The following is an 18871-nucleotide window of genomic DNA, read 5'->3' as shown; positions in this document are numbered from 1 at the left end:
AGAGAGAAACCATGGGAGAGTGTGATACACAGTGTTGCAGTACAGGACACTGCACTAGGAGGGTTGTCAGACTGATGACTATTTACTAACACTTGCCCATCAGCTGTGACCACATATTCACAGGGATCTGAACCTTGTCTCTTCCCAGGGCGATGCAGGTTCTCAAGGACAGCCGGGTCCGACGGGAGAGGTCGGAGACCGGGTGAGTAATGCTGGTGTGTGCCGTTACCGTTAGCGCCGACTCCGGTGCGCTGACGTGGGCTGCTCCTGCAGACTCCACCACCGTGCGATTCTGGGCCGCTACTGCTCCTGCAGACTCCACCGTCGGGGCTGTCCTCAGCAGTCGGCTGAGACAGAGCACCCACTCACTCTCTCTCATTCTATTCACAGGGCGATGACGGAGAGGTCGGGCCACGAGGGTTACCCGGTGACTCAGTGAGTATAGCAGCACGAGGGGGTGACATTGTGTTTAGGGATAAGGGGGAAGTCTTTTAGGACCGAGATGAGAATTTTTTCTTTCACACAGAGAGTGGTGAATCTGTGGAATTCTCTGCCACAGAAAGTAGTTGAGGCCACAGTTCATTGGCTATATTTAAGAGGGAGTTAGATGTGGCCCTTGTGGCTAAATGGGATCAGAGGGTATGGAGAGAAGGCAGGTACAGGATACTGAGTTGGATGATCAGCCATGATCATATTGAATGGCGGTACAGGCTCGAAGGGCCGAATGGCCTACTCCTGCACCTATTTTCTATGTTTCTATGTTACAGCATGGGCACGTCTGTGTTATACCGAGTGGTGGGGGGTGTCAGTGGTAGGGTGAGGGGGTGTATTGTGTTGGGGGCGGGGGGGGTATCAGTGTTGGGGTGGGGGGGTGTGTCAGTGTTGGAGTGGGGGGGGGTGTCAGTGTTGGGGGGGGGGGGTGTCAGTGTTGGGGTGGGGGGGGTGTCAGTGCTACAGTGAGGGGTGTGGGGGTGTATCTGCTACAGTGAGGGGTGTGGGATATATCAGTGTTAGACTCAGGCTGTATGCTAATTGGGGAGTTACTGCCTGGTTTGGGGAGTGCTGGCATGTACACCGGACTGCTGGCTGGTGGTCCGAATGCGCTGCGGGGTTTCGGCATCTGCAGGCTGCGTGTGGATCCAGTGAGCGGGGAGATGATGATGGTCAACATCGGCAGCTGGACTCAAGTTGCAGAATTGGAGCTGGATGGCCTTTATTTGTGGACTGGGTTCAGAAACCAACAGCAAAACAGGACCACCATTAAAGATCAGCTGTGATCACAGAACCACGTTCGACTGGAATCCAATTTTTCAGGGATATTACAAGGGCTGGGAATGGATTTATAGGGAAAAAAAAACTGGAGAGTTTTTATAATACAATGCCTGGAATTGGCGACTACAAACTCTGGCATGGGAATTCTATTCAAAGACCGGAATGCGAAATTGATACAGAACCTGGAATGGGAATTTCGCAAAGCCTGGAATGGAGTCAGGATTGCATGGCATGGAATTTAATTTCTAATCCCAAATTTGGATCAAGTACAACATAACCAAACATATTAATACTGGGCTGGATCCACAGAAACCTCCAAGATAAGAATGCTAACTGCATTTCGTTGTCTCTGTACTGTTGAATCTGAATCTGAATCTGAATCGGAAGTCAGTCCCTTGCAACTGGAATGCAACGGGGTGGATTCTGACATAGACAACATGTTGAGTGTGGACTGTGCATCTTCTCAAACCATCAGAAGTAAGAGTGAAGATACGAGCAGCATTGGTGGAGAAACGATATTGGCGTTTCATCAGAATTGGCCCTTGTTGGGGATGAAGCATAAGGTCATAAAAGATGGAGTCGACTTAGGCCATTCGGCCCATCAAGTCTACATCGCCATTCAACAATGGCCGATCTCTCTCTCCTTCCTAACCACATGCTCCTGCCATCTCCCCATAACCTCTGACACCCGAACTAATCAAGAATCTATCAATCTCTGCCTTAAAAATATCCACTGACTTGGCCTCCACGGCCTTCTGTGGCAAAGCATTCCACAGATTCGCCACCCTCTGATCAAAGAAATGTCTCCTCATCTCCTTACTGAAGCATGTTTTATCTCCAGCCATGCTGTTTAAGAAAGAACTGCAGTTGTTGGAAAAATCGAAGGTGGACAAAAATGCTGGAGAATCTCAGCGGGTGAGGCAGCGTCTATGGAGCGAAGGAATAGGTGACGTTTCAGGTCAAAGTACCGGTAACGCTCATGTCACCGGTACCTCATTCTCACCCTGTTACCCACGCCCTCTCTTGAATACTCTCCTCGCCTCCCACTTGCTCCATTCTCTCAGTCAGTGTGGAAAGAAGCCCTTCTGCTCAAATTGTCCATACTGACCAACATGGCCCATCTACACGGGCCCCAACTGCCTGCATTTGGCCCATACCCTTTTGAACCCAGGAATGAGTAGGCTAACCCATGATGAGCATTTGTCGGCACTGGGCCTGTACTCGCTGGAGTTTAGAAGAATGAGGCGGGACCTCATTGAAACGTACAGAATAGTGAAAGGCCTGGATGCGGGAGAGGATGTTTCCACTAGTGGGAGAGTCTAGGACTAGAGGTCACAGCCTTTGAATTAAAGGGCGTTATTTTAGGAAGGAGATGAGGAGGAATTTCTTTAGTCGGAGGGTGGTGAATCTGTGGAATTCTTTGCCAAGTCGGTAGATATTTTTAAGGCCGAGATAGATAGAATTTTTGATTAATACGGGGAGAAGGCAGGAGAATGGGGTTAGGAGGGAGAGTTGGATCAGCCATGCCTGAATGGCGGAGTAGACGTGATGGGCCGAATGGCCTATCACTTATTTTACTCCTATCACTTATGACCTTGTAACCTCCCCTATCCATGTACCTGTCCAAATGTATTTGCCTCGGCTACCTGGTTGGGTTCCCCTTGTGAGTTGGTCAAGTGCCTGTATATGTGAGGGGCAATGTCAGAGAGAGAGGGGCTGGTTGGTGTTGGCTCTTTGAGTGAAGACTCTTGCCCTGTGTGGAGGTACCAACCTGTTGTGTGACTGGATGGCTGTTTGATTTGTGGACGGGATCACTCCCCATTTAGAAGGCTGCTTGGGTTGTTTGATGCACAGTGCTCGATTATTTGAACAGCACCTCATATCTCGCTTGGATAGCTTACAACCCATAAGTTCATCTCGTACTCCCTTGCCCCCTTCCACCACCCTAGTCATTAACACCAGCCCCACAGTTCTCTGCATTGTTTCCCTCTTGAGATCACACCTTCCTCAGCCAACAATGGGTTTAACAGGCAACACCCTGCCTGAGGTCATTTGTGGCGGCTCTTCATCTCCCCCCCTCCCCCACCGCCCACCCATCCCCAACCCCCAACTTTCAGTCCGAAGAAGGGTCCCGACCCATCCTTATTCTCCAGAGACGCTGCCTGACCTGCTGTTACTCCAGCCCTTTGTACCCAACTTTGGTATAAACCAGCATCTGCGGTTCTCTGTTTGATTCTTGCTGCATCTGTTTGAGGTTGGGTGTGGATGTTGGTTGGAGTGGGCTTGCTGCCGGATGGGATTGCTTCATGTTGTACCGGAACGCCAGGCGGGAATGTCGGATGCTGTGCCTGAATGATGTTGGCTGGGATTGTACAAATCCGCGAGGGAGGGTGGAATGCCGATCGGAATGTTTTGTTGGGGGTTGCATTGTTTATACACAGCTTGGGGTTGGTCCCAGTTGAGATGTGGCCAGGCAGCATCATTTAACACCAGCCAGAGCTAGTTGATGTTAGGCCTGATTGCTGTTGGCTGCAATCCGTGTGGGAGCAAGCAATGCTGGTTTGGGAATGTTTCATCTTGGATTGGACTGTGTGATTCAATTTGGGATTTGATGACATCCGGTGGGATTGCAGGCGTGTTTCGCAATTGATAGACTGGGTGAATTGATGCCAGCATTGTCTATTAGATGCCAACCTAGTTTGATCCCTGTCTGATGTAATTGCCTAATGCTTTGCTGGCCCATGGTTTGATGCCAGCGCTGTTCCTTGTTGCCGGCTGCCATTGTCTGATACCAGTTTTAATTGTTAGATGGTCATCGGGTGGCACAGTGGCGCAGCGGTAGAGTTGCTGCCTTACAGCGCCAGAGACCCGGCTGTTTGTACGTTCTCCCCGTGACCTGCATGGGTTTTTGTCCGAGATCTTCGATTTCCTCCCACACTCCACAGACGTACAGGTTTGTTTGGCTTGGTATAAATGTAAATTGTCCCTAGTGTGTGTAGGGTAGTGTTAGTGCGCGGGGATTGTTGGTCCGCATGCACTCGGTGGGCGAAGGGCCTTTTTCTGCGCTGTATCTCTAAACTAAACTATTGTTTGATGTGAGGCAGGACTGTTTAAGGCCATGTGTGTTATACACCAGGCGAGACCACGTCTGTTGGTTGGGATAGTCCAGTGCCGGAAGGGATTGTTTGATGCTGTGCCTGCTGCTGTTGGCTGGAATTGTATAAATCCATTGGGAGCATGAGATGTTGTTGGGAACATTTTGTTCTGTGTCGGGTCGTTTAATTTTAGTTTTGGATTGTTTGACCACGGCTAGGATTGGTCGATGGCAGTTTAGATGGTGGTTACGTTTTGTTAAGGGCGGCACGGTGGCACAGCGGTAAAGTTGCTGCCTCACAGCGCCAGAGACCACAGATTCAATCCTGACTACGGGAGCTGTCTGTACAGAGGTTCTCCCCGTGACCAATGGTGGCTGATCACTTGGTGCTTTGGTTTAGCCTTGTTTAACTTATTATTCCAGTGTGGAAACAGGCCCTGTGACCTACTGAGCTTGCACCACTCAACTATCACCCACACACTCGTTGTATCCTAGACACTAGCGACAATTTACAGAAGCTAATCACCCTACAAATCTGCTTGTTTGTGGAGTGTGGGACAGAACCGGAGCACCCGGAGAAAACTCACTCGGTCACGGGGAGAACGTGCAAACTCCGTACAGACAGCACCCGTAGTCAGGATCGAACGTGGGTCTCTGGGAACTCTACTGCCGTGCTGGCCATGATTGACCGTGGGATAGGGTGCCAGTCCTGAATCATTGGCACCAGTTACAACTATTTGAAGCATCGGTGATGGTTTGATGCCAGGCTGCAATGTTTGTTGTTGGGCAAGACTGAAACCGTGCATTTGACACCATGCAGAAATCATTTCTGTTGCTAATAGCTGTTTGATTGTAGGCTTGAAGTACTTATTGATGGATGATTTTGTACTCTGCCATGCCAGGCGTTTGAAGCCAGGTGGCATAGTTCTGCAGCAGGCTAGAATATTTGATGCTGGGTGAAATGATTGATGCCGGGCTGAATAGAGTCTAGTTTTCTGGAATTGTTTGCTATCCAAGGGAATGTTTCATTCTATTTGGAATTCTTTGACTCTAGTCGTGATCATTTGACGATGGACTCGATGGATGCCATTTGGATCGGTTGATGACAATGGGGAGGGTTGGCTCATTTGTTGATGGAAGAGTGTTTACATTGGTGGGATGTTTTGATGCCAAGGCGATCGATTGGACTGGAGTGTTTGAAACAGCATGGGGTTGTATGATGCCAACCTGGATTGCTGGATGCTGATTGAGATTATTGCCATTGGTTTAGATTAAAAGCCCTGTCCCACTGTACAAGTTCATTCAAGAGTTCTCCCCGAGTTTGCCCTGATTCGAACTCAGAGATTTACGGTAATGGCCGCTCGTCGGTACTCGGGGCTCTCGTGGACATTTTTCAACATGTTGAAAAATCTTCACGAGTCTTCCCGAGCTTAACAAAATAGAGAGAGTACAGAGGAGATTTACTAGAATGTTGCCTGGGTTTCAGCAACTAGGTTACAGAGAAAGGTTGAACAAGTTAGGGCTTTATTCTTTGGAGCGCAGAAGGTTAAGGGGGGACTTGATAGAGGTCTTTAAAATGATGAGAGGGATAGACAGAGTTGACGTGGATAAGCTTTTCCCACTGAGAGGAGGGAAGATGCAAACAAGGGGACATGACTTGAGAATTAAGGGACAGAAGTTTAGGGGTAACATGAGGGGGAACTTCTTTACTCAGAGAGTGGTAGCTGTGTGGAATGAGGTTCCAGTGAAGGTGGTGGAGGCAGGTTTGTTTTTATCATTTAAAAATAAATTGGATAGTTATATGGACGAGAAAGGAATGGAGGGTTATGGTCTGAGCGCAGGTATATGGGACTAGGGGAGAATACGTGTTTGGCACGGACTAGAAGGGTCGAGATGGCCTGTTTCCGTGCTGTAATTGTTATATGGTTATATTATACCGCGTTTCCCGAGTACCTGCCGTTGCGTTGCGAGCCGCTAAGAGACGTCCCGAGCTCCGACGTACCCGCTACGTACATTTTACGTACTACCACGAGTTTGATTTTTTTTTTAATAACTCGGTAGAGCTCTTGAATGAATGCGTACAGTGGGACAGGGCTTTTAGGTTTCTTTATTGTCGCATGTAGTGAGGTACAGTGATGAGCTTTATTCTGCATGCCAGCCAAACAGATCAGATATATCATACATAGATACAATCAACAAAGGAGATCAACAAGGGAGGAAGATGACTGAACTTTATTGCCTTCCATCACAGTGAGGAATGTTGATTCCACTGTGGTGGAAGTTTATGTAAAATTTATTTTACGTATATATTTTCTCTTCACTTAGTATGGCTGTACGGTAACTCAAATTTCACTGTACCTTAGTCGGTTAAGTGACGATAAGCGCCAAACGTGAACTTGAACTTGAATCCGTTTAAACCTACGTACAATAATTAGAGCAAAGGGGCAGCTACACAGTGCAGAAAATAATTCTCAGAGTTGTAGCGCATCAGTTCCAAGTCCAATGTCCTCAATGTCGTAAAGGTGCATCTGACAGTATCCTAGTTTATGGAAGACCATTCGGAAGCCTGATAACGGGGGTGAAGAAGCTCTTCCTGAGTCTGGTGGTGGACACTTCCAAGCCATTGTGCCTTCTGCCGGACGGGGGCAAGGAGATGAAGGGAATGACTGGACTGGGGCTTTTCCGAGGCAGCGTGTAGTGTAATTGGAGTCAATGGTGGGAAGTCAAGACTGTGGGATGGACTGGGCGACATCTATAACTCTCTGCGATTTCTTGTAATCTTGGACAAGAGCCGTACCCAAACCGAGCTGTGACACAACCGTACAGTACACCTTCTATGTGCTTCTGTACGTGTCACGGGACACATACTGAATCTTCTCCGTTTCCACCAGAAGTAGAGGCGATGGTGAGTTATCTTGGCTGTCGCATCGGTGTGGTCGGTCCACCACAGATCGTTAGTGATATTTAACGCCAAGGAAGTTGAAGCCCTCAACCATTTCCACATGGGCACCATTCATGTTGATTGGGGCATGTACCCCACCATGCTTCCTGAATCCAGTAACTAGCTTGTTCATCTTGCTGACATTGAGGGAGAAGATAGAGTCCGGATACCACGGCACTAAATTCTCCATCTCCTTCCTGTACTCCGTCTCATCATTGTTAGTGATCCGGCCCACCACAATGGTGTCAGCCGCAAACTTGTGGATGGAATTAGCGTCCAGTTTGGCCGTACGAGTGTATAAGGACTATAGTAGGGGACTGGGAACACAACCTTGGGGAGGCTCTGGTGTTGCGAGTTATTGTGGCGAAGGTGGCCTTACCCATCCTCACTGATTGACGTCTGTGGGTCAGAAAGTCGAGGATTCAGTGGCAGATCCAGTGTCGGGGAATGTTGGATGCTGACTGGGATTTATAACACCAGGAGGATGTTTTTGATGACAAGCATGATTGTTTGATGCCAGGCTGGATTTTTAGACATCCGGCAGGAATGTTCCTCGCTGGCTGGCAAATTTGATGCCACTTAGAGTTGTGTGACTCCAGACGGATTTGTTTGAAGGCAATCGGGATCGTTTGTTGCTGGTTGGGATTGTTAAATGGTTGGGGATTGGATGGTTTGACATGGAGGTATGATGGTTTAACATCATGGGGCGGGATGGTTTTACATGGGGCGGGATGGTTTTACATGGGGCGGGATGGTTTTACATGGGATGGGATGGTTTTACATGGGGCGGGATGGTTTTACATGGGACGGGATGGTTTTACATGGGGCGGGATGGTTTCACATGGGGACTGATGGTTTTACATGGGGCGGGATGGTTTTACATGGGGCAGGATGGTTTTACATGGGGCGGGATGGTTCACATGGGGCGGGATGGTTTCACATGGGGCGGGATGGTTTTACATGGGACGGGATGGTTTTACATGGGACGGGATGGTTTTACATGGGGCAGGATGGTTTTACATGGGGCGGGATGGTTTTACATGGGGCGGGATGTTTTCACATGGGGCGGGATGGTTTCACATGGGGCGGGATGGTTTTACATGGGACGGGATGGTTTTACATGGGGCGGGATGGTGTTACATGGGGCGGGATGGTTTTACATGGGGCGGGATGGTTTTACATGGGGCAGGATGGTTTTACATGGGACGGGATGGTTTTACATGGGACGGGATGGTTTTACATGGGGCAGGATGGTTTTACATGGGGCGGGATGGTTTTACATGGGGCGGGATGGTTTTACATGGGGCAGGATGGTTTTACATGGGGCAGGATTTTACATGGGGCGGGATGGTTTTACATGGGGCGGGATGGTTTTACATGGGGCGGGATGGTTTTACATGGGGCGGGATGGTTTTTACATGGGGCAGGATGGTTTTACATGGGACGGGATGGTTTGACGTGGGGGCAGGATGGTTTGACGTGGAGACTGGATGGTTTGATATGGGGACAGGATGGTTTGATGTGGGGACTGGATGGTTTGATGTGGGGGCGGAATGGTACGATGTCGGGTGGATGTTTTCATGTTGAAGGGGATGGTTTATCGTCTGGTGGGATGATTTGACTTTTATCGGGATGCTTTGACTCTGGGCAAAACAGATTTCTGATGCAATATTGAATTGGTTTGTTTGACTCTGGTCATTTTAGTGCAATTCCTGGTGATATTATCTGACGTGTTGTGTGCCGTCTCTCATTACGTTTGTTCTTTGCAGGGCCCCCGTGGTTTACTCGGACCGAAGGGACCAGCGGGACCTGCCGGACCTCACGTGAGTATCTCAGACACCTCCCGCGGGCGTTTGCTAATCGTTGCTGCCATGTTGTTTACCGCCCTCTGAGGGAGGTTGGTTGTCATGAGGTTCAGGGGTCAGAGGTCATCCTCACCCCTTGTGTAGCTATTAATACAACAGCTGGTATATGATGTCATCTTATTGCCCATTTAACCTTACACAACAATCTGAGCGAACCACTTAATTCCTGCTGTTTACTTGAACATGAAACAGAGAATATTCCCTGAAGAGAGGGAAGTTACTTGATCTGTGCAGGAGTCATCCCACGCATGCAGCAGGCTCTGCTCCTCTGTGTAGGAAGCAACTACAGATGCTGCTTTAAACCAAAGACAGACACAAAAAGCGGGAGTAACTCAGCGGGTCAGACAGCATCTCTGTCGAAAAGGAAGAGGTGGCGTTTCGGGCTGAGACCCTCCTTCAGAACTAAAGAAGGGTCTCGACCCCCAAACATCACCTGTTCCTTGCCCCGCTGAGTTACTCCAGCATTTTGTGTCTATATTAGGCTCTTCGCCTCCCCTTGTTTCCCTGCTCATTATCTTTGCCTCAAGCGCCCATCCAATCTCCGCTCTCAGGCCAAGCTCCCCAGAGACGAGTCACGCATTACATGAACGGAAACACATGCAACTGCAGATGCCGGAATCCTGAGCAAAACGGAGAGGGCTGGAGTAACTCAGCAGGTCAGATGCTGCCAGCTGAGTCTCCTCCAGTGCTTTCCGTTTCGATCGTTACGCAACACAGTAGCTCCTCGTGTTTTCCATGGTACTTTTTGCCGTTCTGCACAGACCAGCCCCAATTCTCAACGTCTGCACTGACATCGTTAAATCCGTTATGATTTTTTACGCAACCTCTCACAGCTCGTCCTTCTCCGCTCCAATAAAAACAATCCAAATAATCCCAGGGGCTCCGATCTGTCCACATGGATGTAATCACTCGAGTCTGGAACTAGTTCTTCAGTTCTTCCTGCAAAATCTTCGCATCCTTCCTGACCTGGGCTGCCCGGAATTAAACGCAATCCAGCTGATAAAAAACACAAAATGCTGACCCAAAGTGCAAGTCTTGGCCCGAAACGTCACCTATCCATGTCCCCCAGACATGCTGCCTGTCCCGCTGAGTTGTTGTGTCCATAGAAACTGCAGATGCTGGTATATACCGAAGATAGACACAAAGTTTTGGAGTAACTCAGCGGATCAGGCAGCATCTCTGGAGAAAAAGGATGGGTGACGTTTCGGGTCGAGACCCTGCTGAGGTCTTCCAGTCTGAAGTAGGGTCCCGACCCAAAGTGTCACCCATTCCTTCTCTCCAGCACTGACCCGCTGAATTACTCCAGCACTTGTGTCTATATCTGTTGAGTTTCTCCAGCATTTGGTGTCTGTTTTTGTAACCCAGCATCAGCAGTTCCTTCTTTCTACAAACTACCTGAGACCAATGAGTGTTTTTAAAAGCTTTGTCTACTTTTGCTTCTGTTAATGAAGTCCTCGGTTGCATTTCCTTCGCTAGCGGTTCCATTACTGTGCTCTGCGTCCTTCCATAGAAACATAGAAAATAGGTACAGGAGGAGGCCACTCGGCCCTTTGAGCCAGCACCGCCATTCATTGTGATCATGGCTGATCGTCCCCAATCAATAACCCGTGCCTGCCTTCTCCCCATATCCCTTGACTCCACTGGCCCCTAGAGCTCTATCTAACTCTCTCTTAAATCCATCCAGTGACTTGGCCTCCACTGCCCTCTGTGGCAGGGAATTCCACAAATACACAACTCTCTGGGTGAAATTTTTTTTTCTCACCTCAGTCTTAAATGGCCTCCCCCCTTTATTCTAAGACTGTGTGGCCCCTGGTTCTGGACTCGCCCAACATTGGGAACATTTTCCCTGCACCTAGCGTTCCAACGTGTGTTTACAAACCCCTCGGCCATGCCTCACTGTCCACGTCTTTGTTAACTTGGACCAATTTAGCTTGCTTAGTCTGTCCACACTTCTCCTAGCACAATGGGTCACCACCCACTTCCCTGCTTTGAACTACACTCTTCTTCCATTCCGCTGGGCTTCAGATTGGCCAAACATCCGATTATTTTTTAATAAGCATCCGTTGTAAGCTCCATTTACCCACTGTCATCCACTCATAAACTCACTCAACTTAGAATCCTACAGCATGGAAACAGGCCCTTCGGCCCAACTTGCCCGTGCAGATCAAGATGCCCCATCCCAGCTAGCTCCAATGTTTGGCCTCTATCCCTGTAAACCCTTTCTTTATTTTAACTATCCCTATCCCATTCCTACTCTGTCCTTGCCTCATTCCAGCAATGATTCGCTGTCCTCACTGAGGGGAGAACTTGTTCAGCTCTTAGTTCTGATGAAGGGTTCTCGAACTGGCATGTTTCGCCCTCTGCAGATGCTGCTCTACCGGCTGAGTTCTTCCAGGAGTTCTGTTTTTATTTCAGATTTCCACCACGTGCTGTTTAATTTCTTGTTCAGGCACATTGTGTCTTTAACATATCCACGCTCTCGACACCATGATCAGCTCAGACTTGCACAAAAGGCTGGTGATTTTCATTCAGGTGACCAGGCAGTTAGCTTGGTGAGAGGGCTGATCCCACAAGCTTGCTCATCAAGGTGCCTGCCTGGGATTCTGCAGGTTGCACTTTCTGTTTTGGTCGGTGACTGGTTTCTGCTTCATAAGTTTCTAAGTTATAGGAGCAGAATTAGGCCATTCGGCCCATCAAGTCTACTCCGCCATTCAATCATGGCTGATCTATCTTTCCCTCTCAACCCCATTCTCCTGCCTTCTCCCCATAACCCCTGACACCCGTACTGATCAAAGATGAATCAAATATTCATTAACTTGGCCTCCACAGCCTTCAGTGGCGATGAATTCCACAGATTCACCTCCCTCTGACTGAAGGAATCCCTCCTCATCTCCTTTCTAAAGGTACGTCCTTATATTCTGAGGCTGTGGCCTCTGGTCCTAGACTCTCCCACTAGTGGAAACATCCTCTCCACATCCACTCTGTCCAGGCCTTTCACAGTTTGGTAAGTTTCAATGAGGTCCCCCCCCCCCCCCCCAATCCGTCTAAACTCCAACGAGTACAGGCCCAGTGCCGTCAAACGCTCATCATATGTTAACACAAACATTCCCGCAGTCTTCCATATCCCCGGCATCATTCCTCATGGGTCCGGCAGAATGCAGGCAGCTCCCTCTGTGTCCTCAGCAAACTGGTGTAGGTGCCAAGATTTCCGGGGCTTTGATCGGACGCCTGAGGTATTTTGTTAACTAACCTGCCTGTTACTTGCTTTCCAGGGAATAACAGGGATGGATGGCCACAACGGTCCCAAGGGAAGTCAGGTAAGTCCTGACGTCAGATACCAGCAGTGGATTCTTTGCTTTGTGGAGCCCACCCTGGGGGACTGATCCTTGCCCTCCCCTCTCACCCATCACCCCCAGCCCGCGTAGTCCAGCAGAGGGCCCGCTTTAGACTTGAGAGATACAGCGGGGAAACAGGCCCTTCGGCCCAACCAGCCCCCGCCGGCCAGCGATCCCCGTACACTAGCAGTATCCTACACACACGAGGGGATAATTCACAATTTTACCAAAGCCAATTAGCCTATAAACCCGCGTGTCTTTGGGATGTGGGAGGAAACCGGAGTGCCCGGAGAAAACCCACGCGGTCAGAGGAATAACGTAAGGAGTCTGGACGGTCGGACGGCACCCGTAGTCAGGATAGAACCTGAGTGTCTGGCGCTGTACCAGCACGCCCCCCCCTCCCCCCAAAAGCTGATGGTGTTGTGTGTGGGGGAGGTGTTTTGTGGAAGTGAATAATTGTGTGTCCAGTATATGTGTACAGGTGCGGCAGGGGCAATACTCATTCCCCACCCCCCCACCTATCTGGTGTGACCCTGCGTTGGGGAGTTAGTGCAGCTTGTAGCGACTCTGGGCAGTGTCGGTCTCAGCCTGCCCTGTGCTATGGTTCAATGTGTCACTGATGTTCTCTTCTTTCTAGGGTCCTCAAGGTGAACCAGGACCTCCCGGACAACAAGGCAACCCTGGTGCCCAGGTAACATGCCCCACCCTGGCAAACCCGCCCCCCACCCTGGCAAAACCCCACCCCTCCCCACCCCCCCCCCCCTGGCAAACCCACACCCCCCCCCCCCCACCTCATCACCACCACCTTCACCATGCCCCTCTCTACACCACCTCCACCTCCCATCCTCACCCTCACCCCGCCCTCACCCCCCTGCCCTCACCCGCCCTGGCCTCTACTCCACCCCCTTCCTCACCACCCCTTTCAACCTCCCACCCTCACCCCCCCTCACCTCACCACCCCCTGCCTACCCACACCCACACCCCACCCTCACCTCCCCCCCTGCCATTCCCGCAACCCCCTCTCCTTCCCACTTCCCATCTGTCCTCTCCTCATCTCTCTCGCCCCCCAACTCCCTCACCCTCTCCTTCTACCTCGCTCCCCCAACTCCCCTCCCCTCCCCGTTCATCCCACCTGACCTCCCTCCACCCTCATTCAGGGGCCACCCTCCTATCCTCCTCCCTCCTGCACTGCCCTCCCTCCATGTTCATCCTTCCCTATTTCCCCCCCCCCATTAAGGCCCCGTCATGTACCACTGCCTTGTCCCTCTAGCCCGCATCTCGCCTCTCCCGTCCCACAGTCCACTCACCTCCTCCTCCTCCACCCTGCCACTATGCGACAAGCATGCTCCAGCTACAGGATGCATTAAAGTCCGAGCCCTGGAGTTCGTCTTTAACCTGTCGATATTTCTTACGTTTAACAGGGTCTCCCGGGGCCACAAGGTGCCATCGGACCCCCAGGAACTAACGTAAGTCCGGACCGTCGACGCTCTGCTGGCCCCACCTTGTCTCTGTTAGTCGCCCCGCCCGTTGTCGGACTGTCTTTGACCTCACTCTGAATCTCGTTCTCTTCAACCCACAGGGTCCGACCGGTAAACCAGGTCTCCCTGGAGTCCCGGGATCAGACGGGCCTCCGGTAAGTCCTCTCCTGAAGCCCACGCTCAGAGATCTGCCATGGGGGGGGATGTGGGAGTGGGGTGGGGGGGGGTGGGGGTGGGGGTGGGAGTGGGTGGGGGTGGGGGTTTGGAGTAGGGCACGGGATGGGGGTGGGGTGGGGGGTAGGTGGGGGTGGGGTGATGGTGGGGGTGGGGGTTTGGAGTAGGGCACGGGATGGGGGTGGGGGTGGGGGTAGGTGGGGGTGGGGTGATGGTGGGGTGGGGGGGTTTGGAGTAGGGCACGGGATGGGGGTGGGGTGGGGGGGGGGGGGAGGGGGAGGGAGAGTGTTCTGATCCACGTGGGGTGAGGGAGATGTTCCAGGAGGGGGGGGAGAGTTCTGCATGATGGAGTTGGTGAGGGGGTTGGATGGAAGATCATTCTCATCCATGGAAGGGTTTTACTTTACTTAGTGGGGGAGTAGAGGGGTGGGGGGGGGGGCTGGTCGGGGACGGAGTGGAAGAAGGTGCTGGGCCACGGAGAGGGGTGGGGAATTGTTCTGGGAGGGGGAGTCATTATGTCTGATGAGGGGGGGGGGAGGGGGTTTGTTCCAGGAGATGGAAATTCTGTCAGATGGGGGGTGGGGAGGGGGGCAGGTGGTGCTGGTCCACGTGGGGTGGTTGTTGTTGTGGGAGGGGGAACTTCTTTACTCAGAGAGTGGTAGCGGTGTGGAATGAGCTTCCAGGGGAAGTGGTGGAGGCAGGTTCGTTGGTATCATTTAAAAATAAATTGGATAGGCATATGGATGAGAAGGGAATGGGGGGTTATGGTATGAGTGCAGGCAGGTGGGACTAAGGGAAAACAGTTGTTCGGCACGGACTTGTAGGGCCGAGATGGCCTGTTTCCGTGCTGTAATTGTTACATGTTGTTATATGGAGGGGGGAGAGTTCGGCCACGGGGGGGGGGGGGGGGGGGGGGGGGGGGGAGGAGGACGGGGAGGGGGGCAGATGGTGCTCGTCCATGAAGGAGGGTGGAGGGAATTGTTCTGGGAGGGGGGAACCATCTACTTGATGGGAGAGGGTGAAAGGGAGGGGGGGGTGGGGAACTACTCTTTGTCCAGGGGGGTGTAACAGTTCTGTGTGACCCCATCGTTCCTCTTGTCCACAGGGCCACCCAGGCAAGGAGGGCCCCTCTGGAGAGAAAGGAAACTCGGTGAGTTCCACCACCCCTGATCCAATATTGAGCACCTTAGAGGCTCAAAGAGTACGCCTGCACCCCCCCCCCCCCCCCCCCCCCCCCCCCCCTTTCCTCTGTGTCCCCCCCTCACGTCTAAATCTATGACCTCGGCCTCTTGCTCTGTCCTCTGTCCATATGTTGTAGGAGCAGAATTAGGCCATTCGGCCCATCAAGTCTACTCCACCATTCAATCATGACTGATCTATCTTTCCCTCCCAAACCCCATTCTCCTGCCTTCTCCCCGTAACCCCTGACACCCGTACTAATCTAGAATCTATCAATCTCCGCCTACGGACATGGCCTCTACAGTCGTCTGTGGCAATGAATTCCTCAGATTCACGACAATCTGACTGAAGAAATTCCACCTCATCTCCTTCCTAAAGGAGCGCCTTTTCATCCTCAGGCTGTATGGCCTCTGGTCCTGGACTCTCCCACTAGTGGAAACATCCTCTCCACATCCACACTATTCAGGCCTTTCACTACCCGGTAAGTTTCAATGAGGTCCCTGCCCATCATCCTTCCAAACTGCAGTCGGTTCAGGCCCAAACGCTCCTCATACATTAACCCAATCATCCCTGGGATCATTCTTGGCAAACTACTTTTGGACCTCCTCCAACACCAGCACATCCAGCCAGACCTCAGATACGAGGCCTAAAACTGCTCACAATTCTCTGAAGCCCGGAGATGGGTAGCACGGTGGCGCAGCGGTAGAGTTGCTGCCTTACAGCGCCTATCACGCTGGAGACACGGGTTCAATCCCGACTACAGATGCTGTCTGTACGGAGTTTGTACCTTCTCCCCACGACCCCCTTTGGGTTGCGTCCGAGCCAGTCGGTTTCCACCCATGTACTCCAAAAACATACCAGTTTTGTAGGTTTCATTTTCTTGGAATAAACCTGTAAATTGTCCTCCTTGTGAGTGTTGGATAGTATTAATGTGTGGAACGGCCGGAGGGCCGAAGGGCATCATCCTTCCAAACTGCAGTCCTTCAGGCCCAAACGCTTAACTCATGCCCAACCACATTCCCTGCATATGGGATCAAACGTCTCCTGCAACACTCCTCCAACACCAGCACATCCAGCCAGACCTCAGATACGAGGCCTAAAACTGCTCACAATTCTCTGAAGCCCGGAGATGGGTAGCACGGTGGCGCAGCGGTAGAGTTGCTGCCTTACAGCGCCTATCACGCTGGAGACACGGGTTCAATCCCGACTACAGATGCTGTCGGTACGGAGTTTGTACCTTCTCCCCACGACCGCACGGGTTTACTCCGAGATCTTCGGTTTCCTCCCAGACTCCAAAAACATACAGTTTTGTAGGTTAATTTTCTTGGAATAAGTGTAAATTGTCCCTAGTGTGTGTTGGATAGTATTAATGTGTGGGGCGGCTCGGTGGGCCGAAGGGCCTGTTTCCGCGCTGTATCTCTAAACTAAGATAGAGCCATTTCTCCACATACCTTAACTCCCTGCCCAACGCACATTCCCTGCATATTCGCGGCCCCTTTATCGTCCTGCCATGTACACTGGGCCATCCACTACCTCCAGGGCCCACCCCATGTAGAAACATAGAACAATAGGTGCAGGAATAGGCCATTTGGCCCTTCGAGCCAGCACCGCCATTTAATATGATCATGGCTGATCGTCCAAAATCAGTATCCCCTTCCTGCTTTTTCCCCATATCCCCTTGATCCCTTTAGCCCTAAGAGCTATATCTAACTCTCTCTTGAAAACATCCAGTGAATTGGCCTCCACTGCCTTCTGTGGCAGAGGATTCCACAGATTCACAACTCTCTGGGTGAAAACGTTTTTCCTCATCTCAGTCCTAAAATGGCCGACCCCTTATTCTTAAACTGTGGCCCCTGGTTCTGGACTGTCCCCAACATGGGGAACATTTTTCCTGCATCTCGCCTGTCCAATCCTTTAAGAATATTGTATGTTTCTATAAGATGCCCTCTCATCCTTCTAAGTTCCAGCGAATACAAGCCCAGTCGACCCGTTCTTTAATGTAAGCAGGTTCAGACATGAACCAGCAGCCAAGCTGCCAGCTCCCAGCCCCCTGTTGGAGGCATCTGTTCTACAGCCCCTCACCTACCTCCTAGCCCCTACACTGGGCTGTCTCTAACCTTAGCACTGCCATCCTTGTCAGGGGGGAGTGCAGAGTGACGGGAATATCTGGTGAATGCACGGATTCGTTAGTGAAGACTCAAACCTTCCACATACCCTCAAATGGAGTGACCCGACCATGATGGCTGTGGGGACCAACACTGGACCTTCTCAATGATTCATTGATACGATATTGTCACGTGTACCTAGGAACAGCAACATGCTTGGCCTTGCATACAACACGGTAAAATCATGCAGCACCCAGGCAGTACACAAGTGTCGCCACCTGTTGGCGCTAACACGAAAGGAGCAGAATTAGGCCATTTGGCCCATCGAGCCAGCACCGCCATTCAATCATGGCTGATCTCTGCCTCCTAATTTCATTCTGGAATGTGGGAGGAAACCGACGATCTTGGAGAAAATCCACGCAGGTCACGGGGAGAACATGCAAACTCCGTGCAGACAGCACTCGTAGTCAGGATCGAACCCAGGTCTCCGGCGTTGCATTTGCAAGGCAGCACCTCTACAGCTGCACCACTGCCTATCTCTGCCTTAAAAAATATCCACTGACCAATGAGTTCCACAGATTCATCACCCTCTGTTCACCAAACAGCCCTATCTACTGCCTGCCACCTACCACCCTTCATTCTCAGTACCCTCACCTCCCCCCCAGCCAGGTCCCCCTCCGTTTTTAGTGCCCTCCACCTTGACACCCTTCTTGCCTCCAGCTTCAAGTTGCATTACCGCTGATTGGAGAATCTGGTCTTCAACCCCGATTGTTAGAAAGTTTTGGATCTCCCAAACTTTGACCACAGATCTGCTGACATTTTATCTTCTGTCTCTTCAGGGTCCAGCAGGGCCACAAGGTCCCATTGGTTATCCCGGTGCTCGGGGCATCAAGGTAAGTCCTCCGACCCATCTGTCCCCAAGTGAGGACCATCAGACCCGGCCTCTCCTTGGGCCACACTGACACTCACTGGGGTACAGGTCCCACACACACACACACACACTGACCCTCACTGGGGTCCGGGTCCCACACACACACACACACTGACCCTCACTGGGTTCCGGGTCCCACACACACACACACACACTGACCCTCACTGGGGAACACCACACACACACACACACACACACACACACACACACACACACACACACACACACACACACACACACCCTCACTGGGGTCCGGGTCCCACACACACACACACACACTGACCCTCAGTAAGCTTGGTCATAACTGGACCTAGAAGTAAATTGGAGAAGGATTGATGGAGAATGTAACAATTAGAGGTGGCACGTAGGATCGCCAACTTTCTCACTCCCAAATAAATGACAAAAGGTCAAAATACGTGACAAATTCCCCACGGCAATTCGTTGACCCACTCGGCTGTGTCTGGGTGAATGATGAGTTGCCCCGGGTGCTGGACTGC

At 51.4% G+C, this 18871-nt stretch overlaps 1 protein-coding gene across 2 annotated transcripts in view; it reads left to right on the top strand.

Moving 5' to 3' along the window:
* col5a1 (procollagen, type V, alpha 1) overlaps window positions 1-18871 on the top strand; it is a 210694-nt gene that overhangs the window by 125913 nt on the left and 65910 nt on the right. For both annotated transcript variants that reach the window (XM_055660305.1, XM_055660304.1), the window contains exons 19-27: window positions 149-202; window positions 391-435; window positions 9077-9130; window positions 12445-12489; window positions 13145-13198; window positions 13929-13973; window positions 14087-14140; window positions 15265-15309; window positions 18283-18336. In XM_055660305.1, coding sequence (XP_055516280.1) covers window positions 149-202; window positions 391-435; window positions 9077-9130; window positions 12445-12489; window positions 13145-13198; window positions 13929-13973; window positions 14087-14140; window positions 15265-15309; window positions 18283-18336 — 450 coding nt within the window. The remainder of the gene's footprint in view (window positions 1-148; window positions 203-390; window positions 436-9076; window positions 9131-12444; window positions 12490-13144; window positions 13199-13928; window positions 13974-14086; window positions 14141-15264; window positions 15310-18282; window positions 18337-18871) is intronic.

Source organism: Leucoraja erinacea, chromosome 31, assembly GCF_028641065.1.
Source record: "Leucoraja erinacea ecotype New England chromosome 31, Leri_hhj_1, whole genome shotgun sequence".
Classification (NCBI taxonomy): Eukaryota; Metazoa; Chordata; class Chondrichthyes; order Rajiformes; family Rajidae; genus Leucoraja; species Leucoraja erinaceus.
Note: the sequence above shows the minus strand (reverse complement) of the source record. Positions and strands in the feature narration are given on the sequence as shown.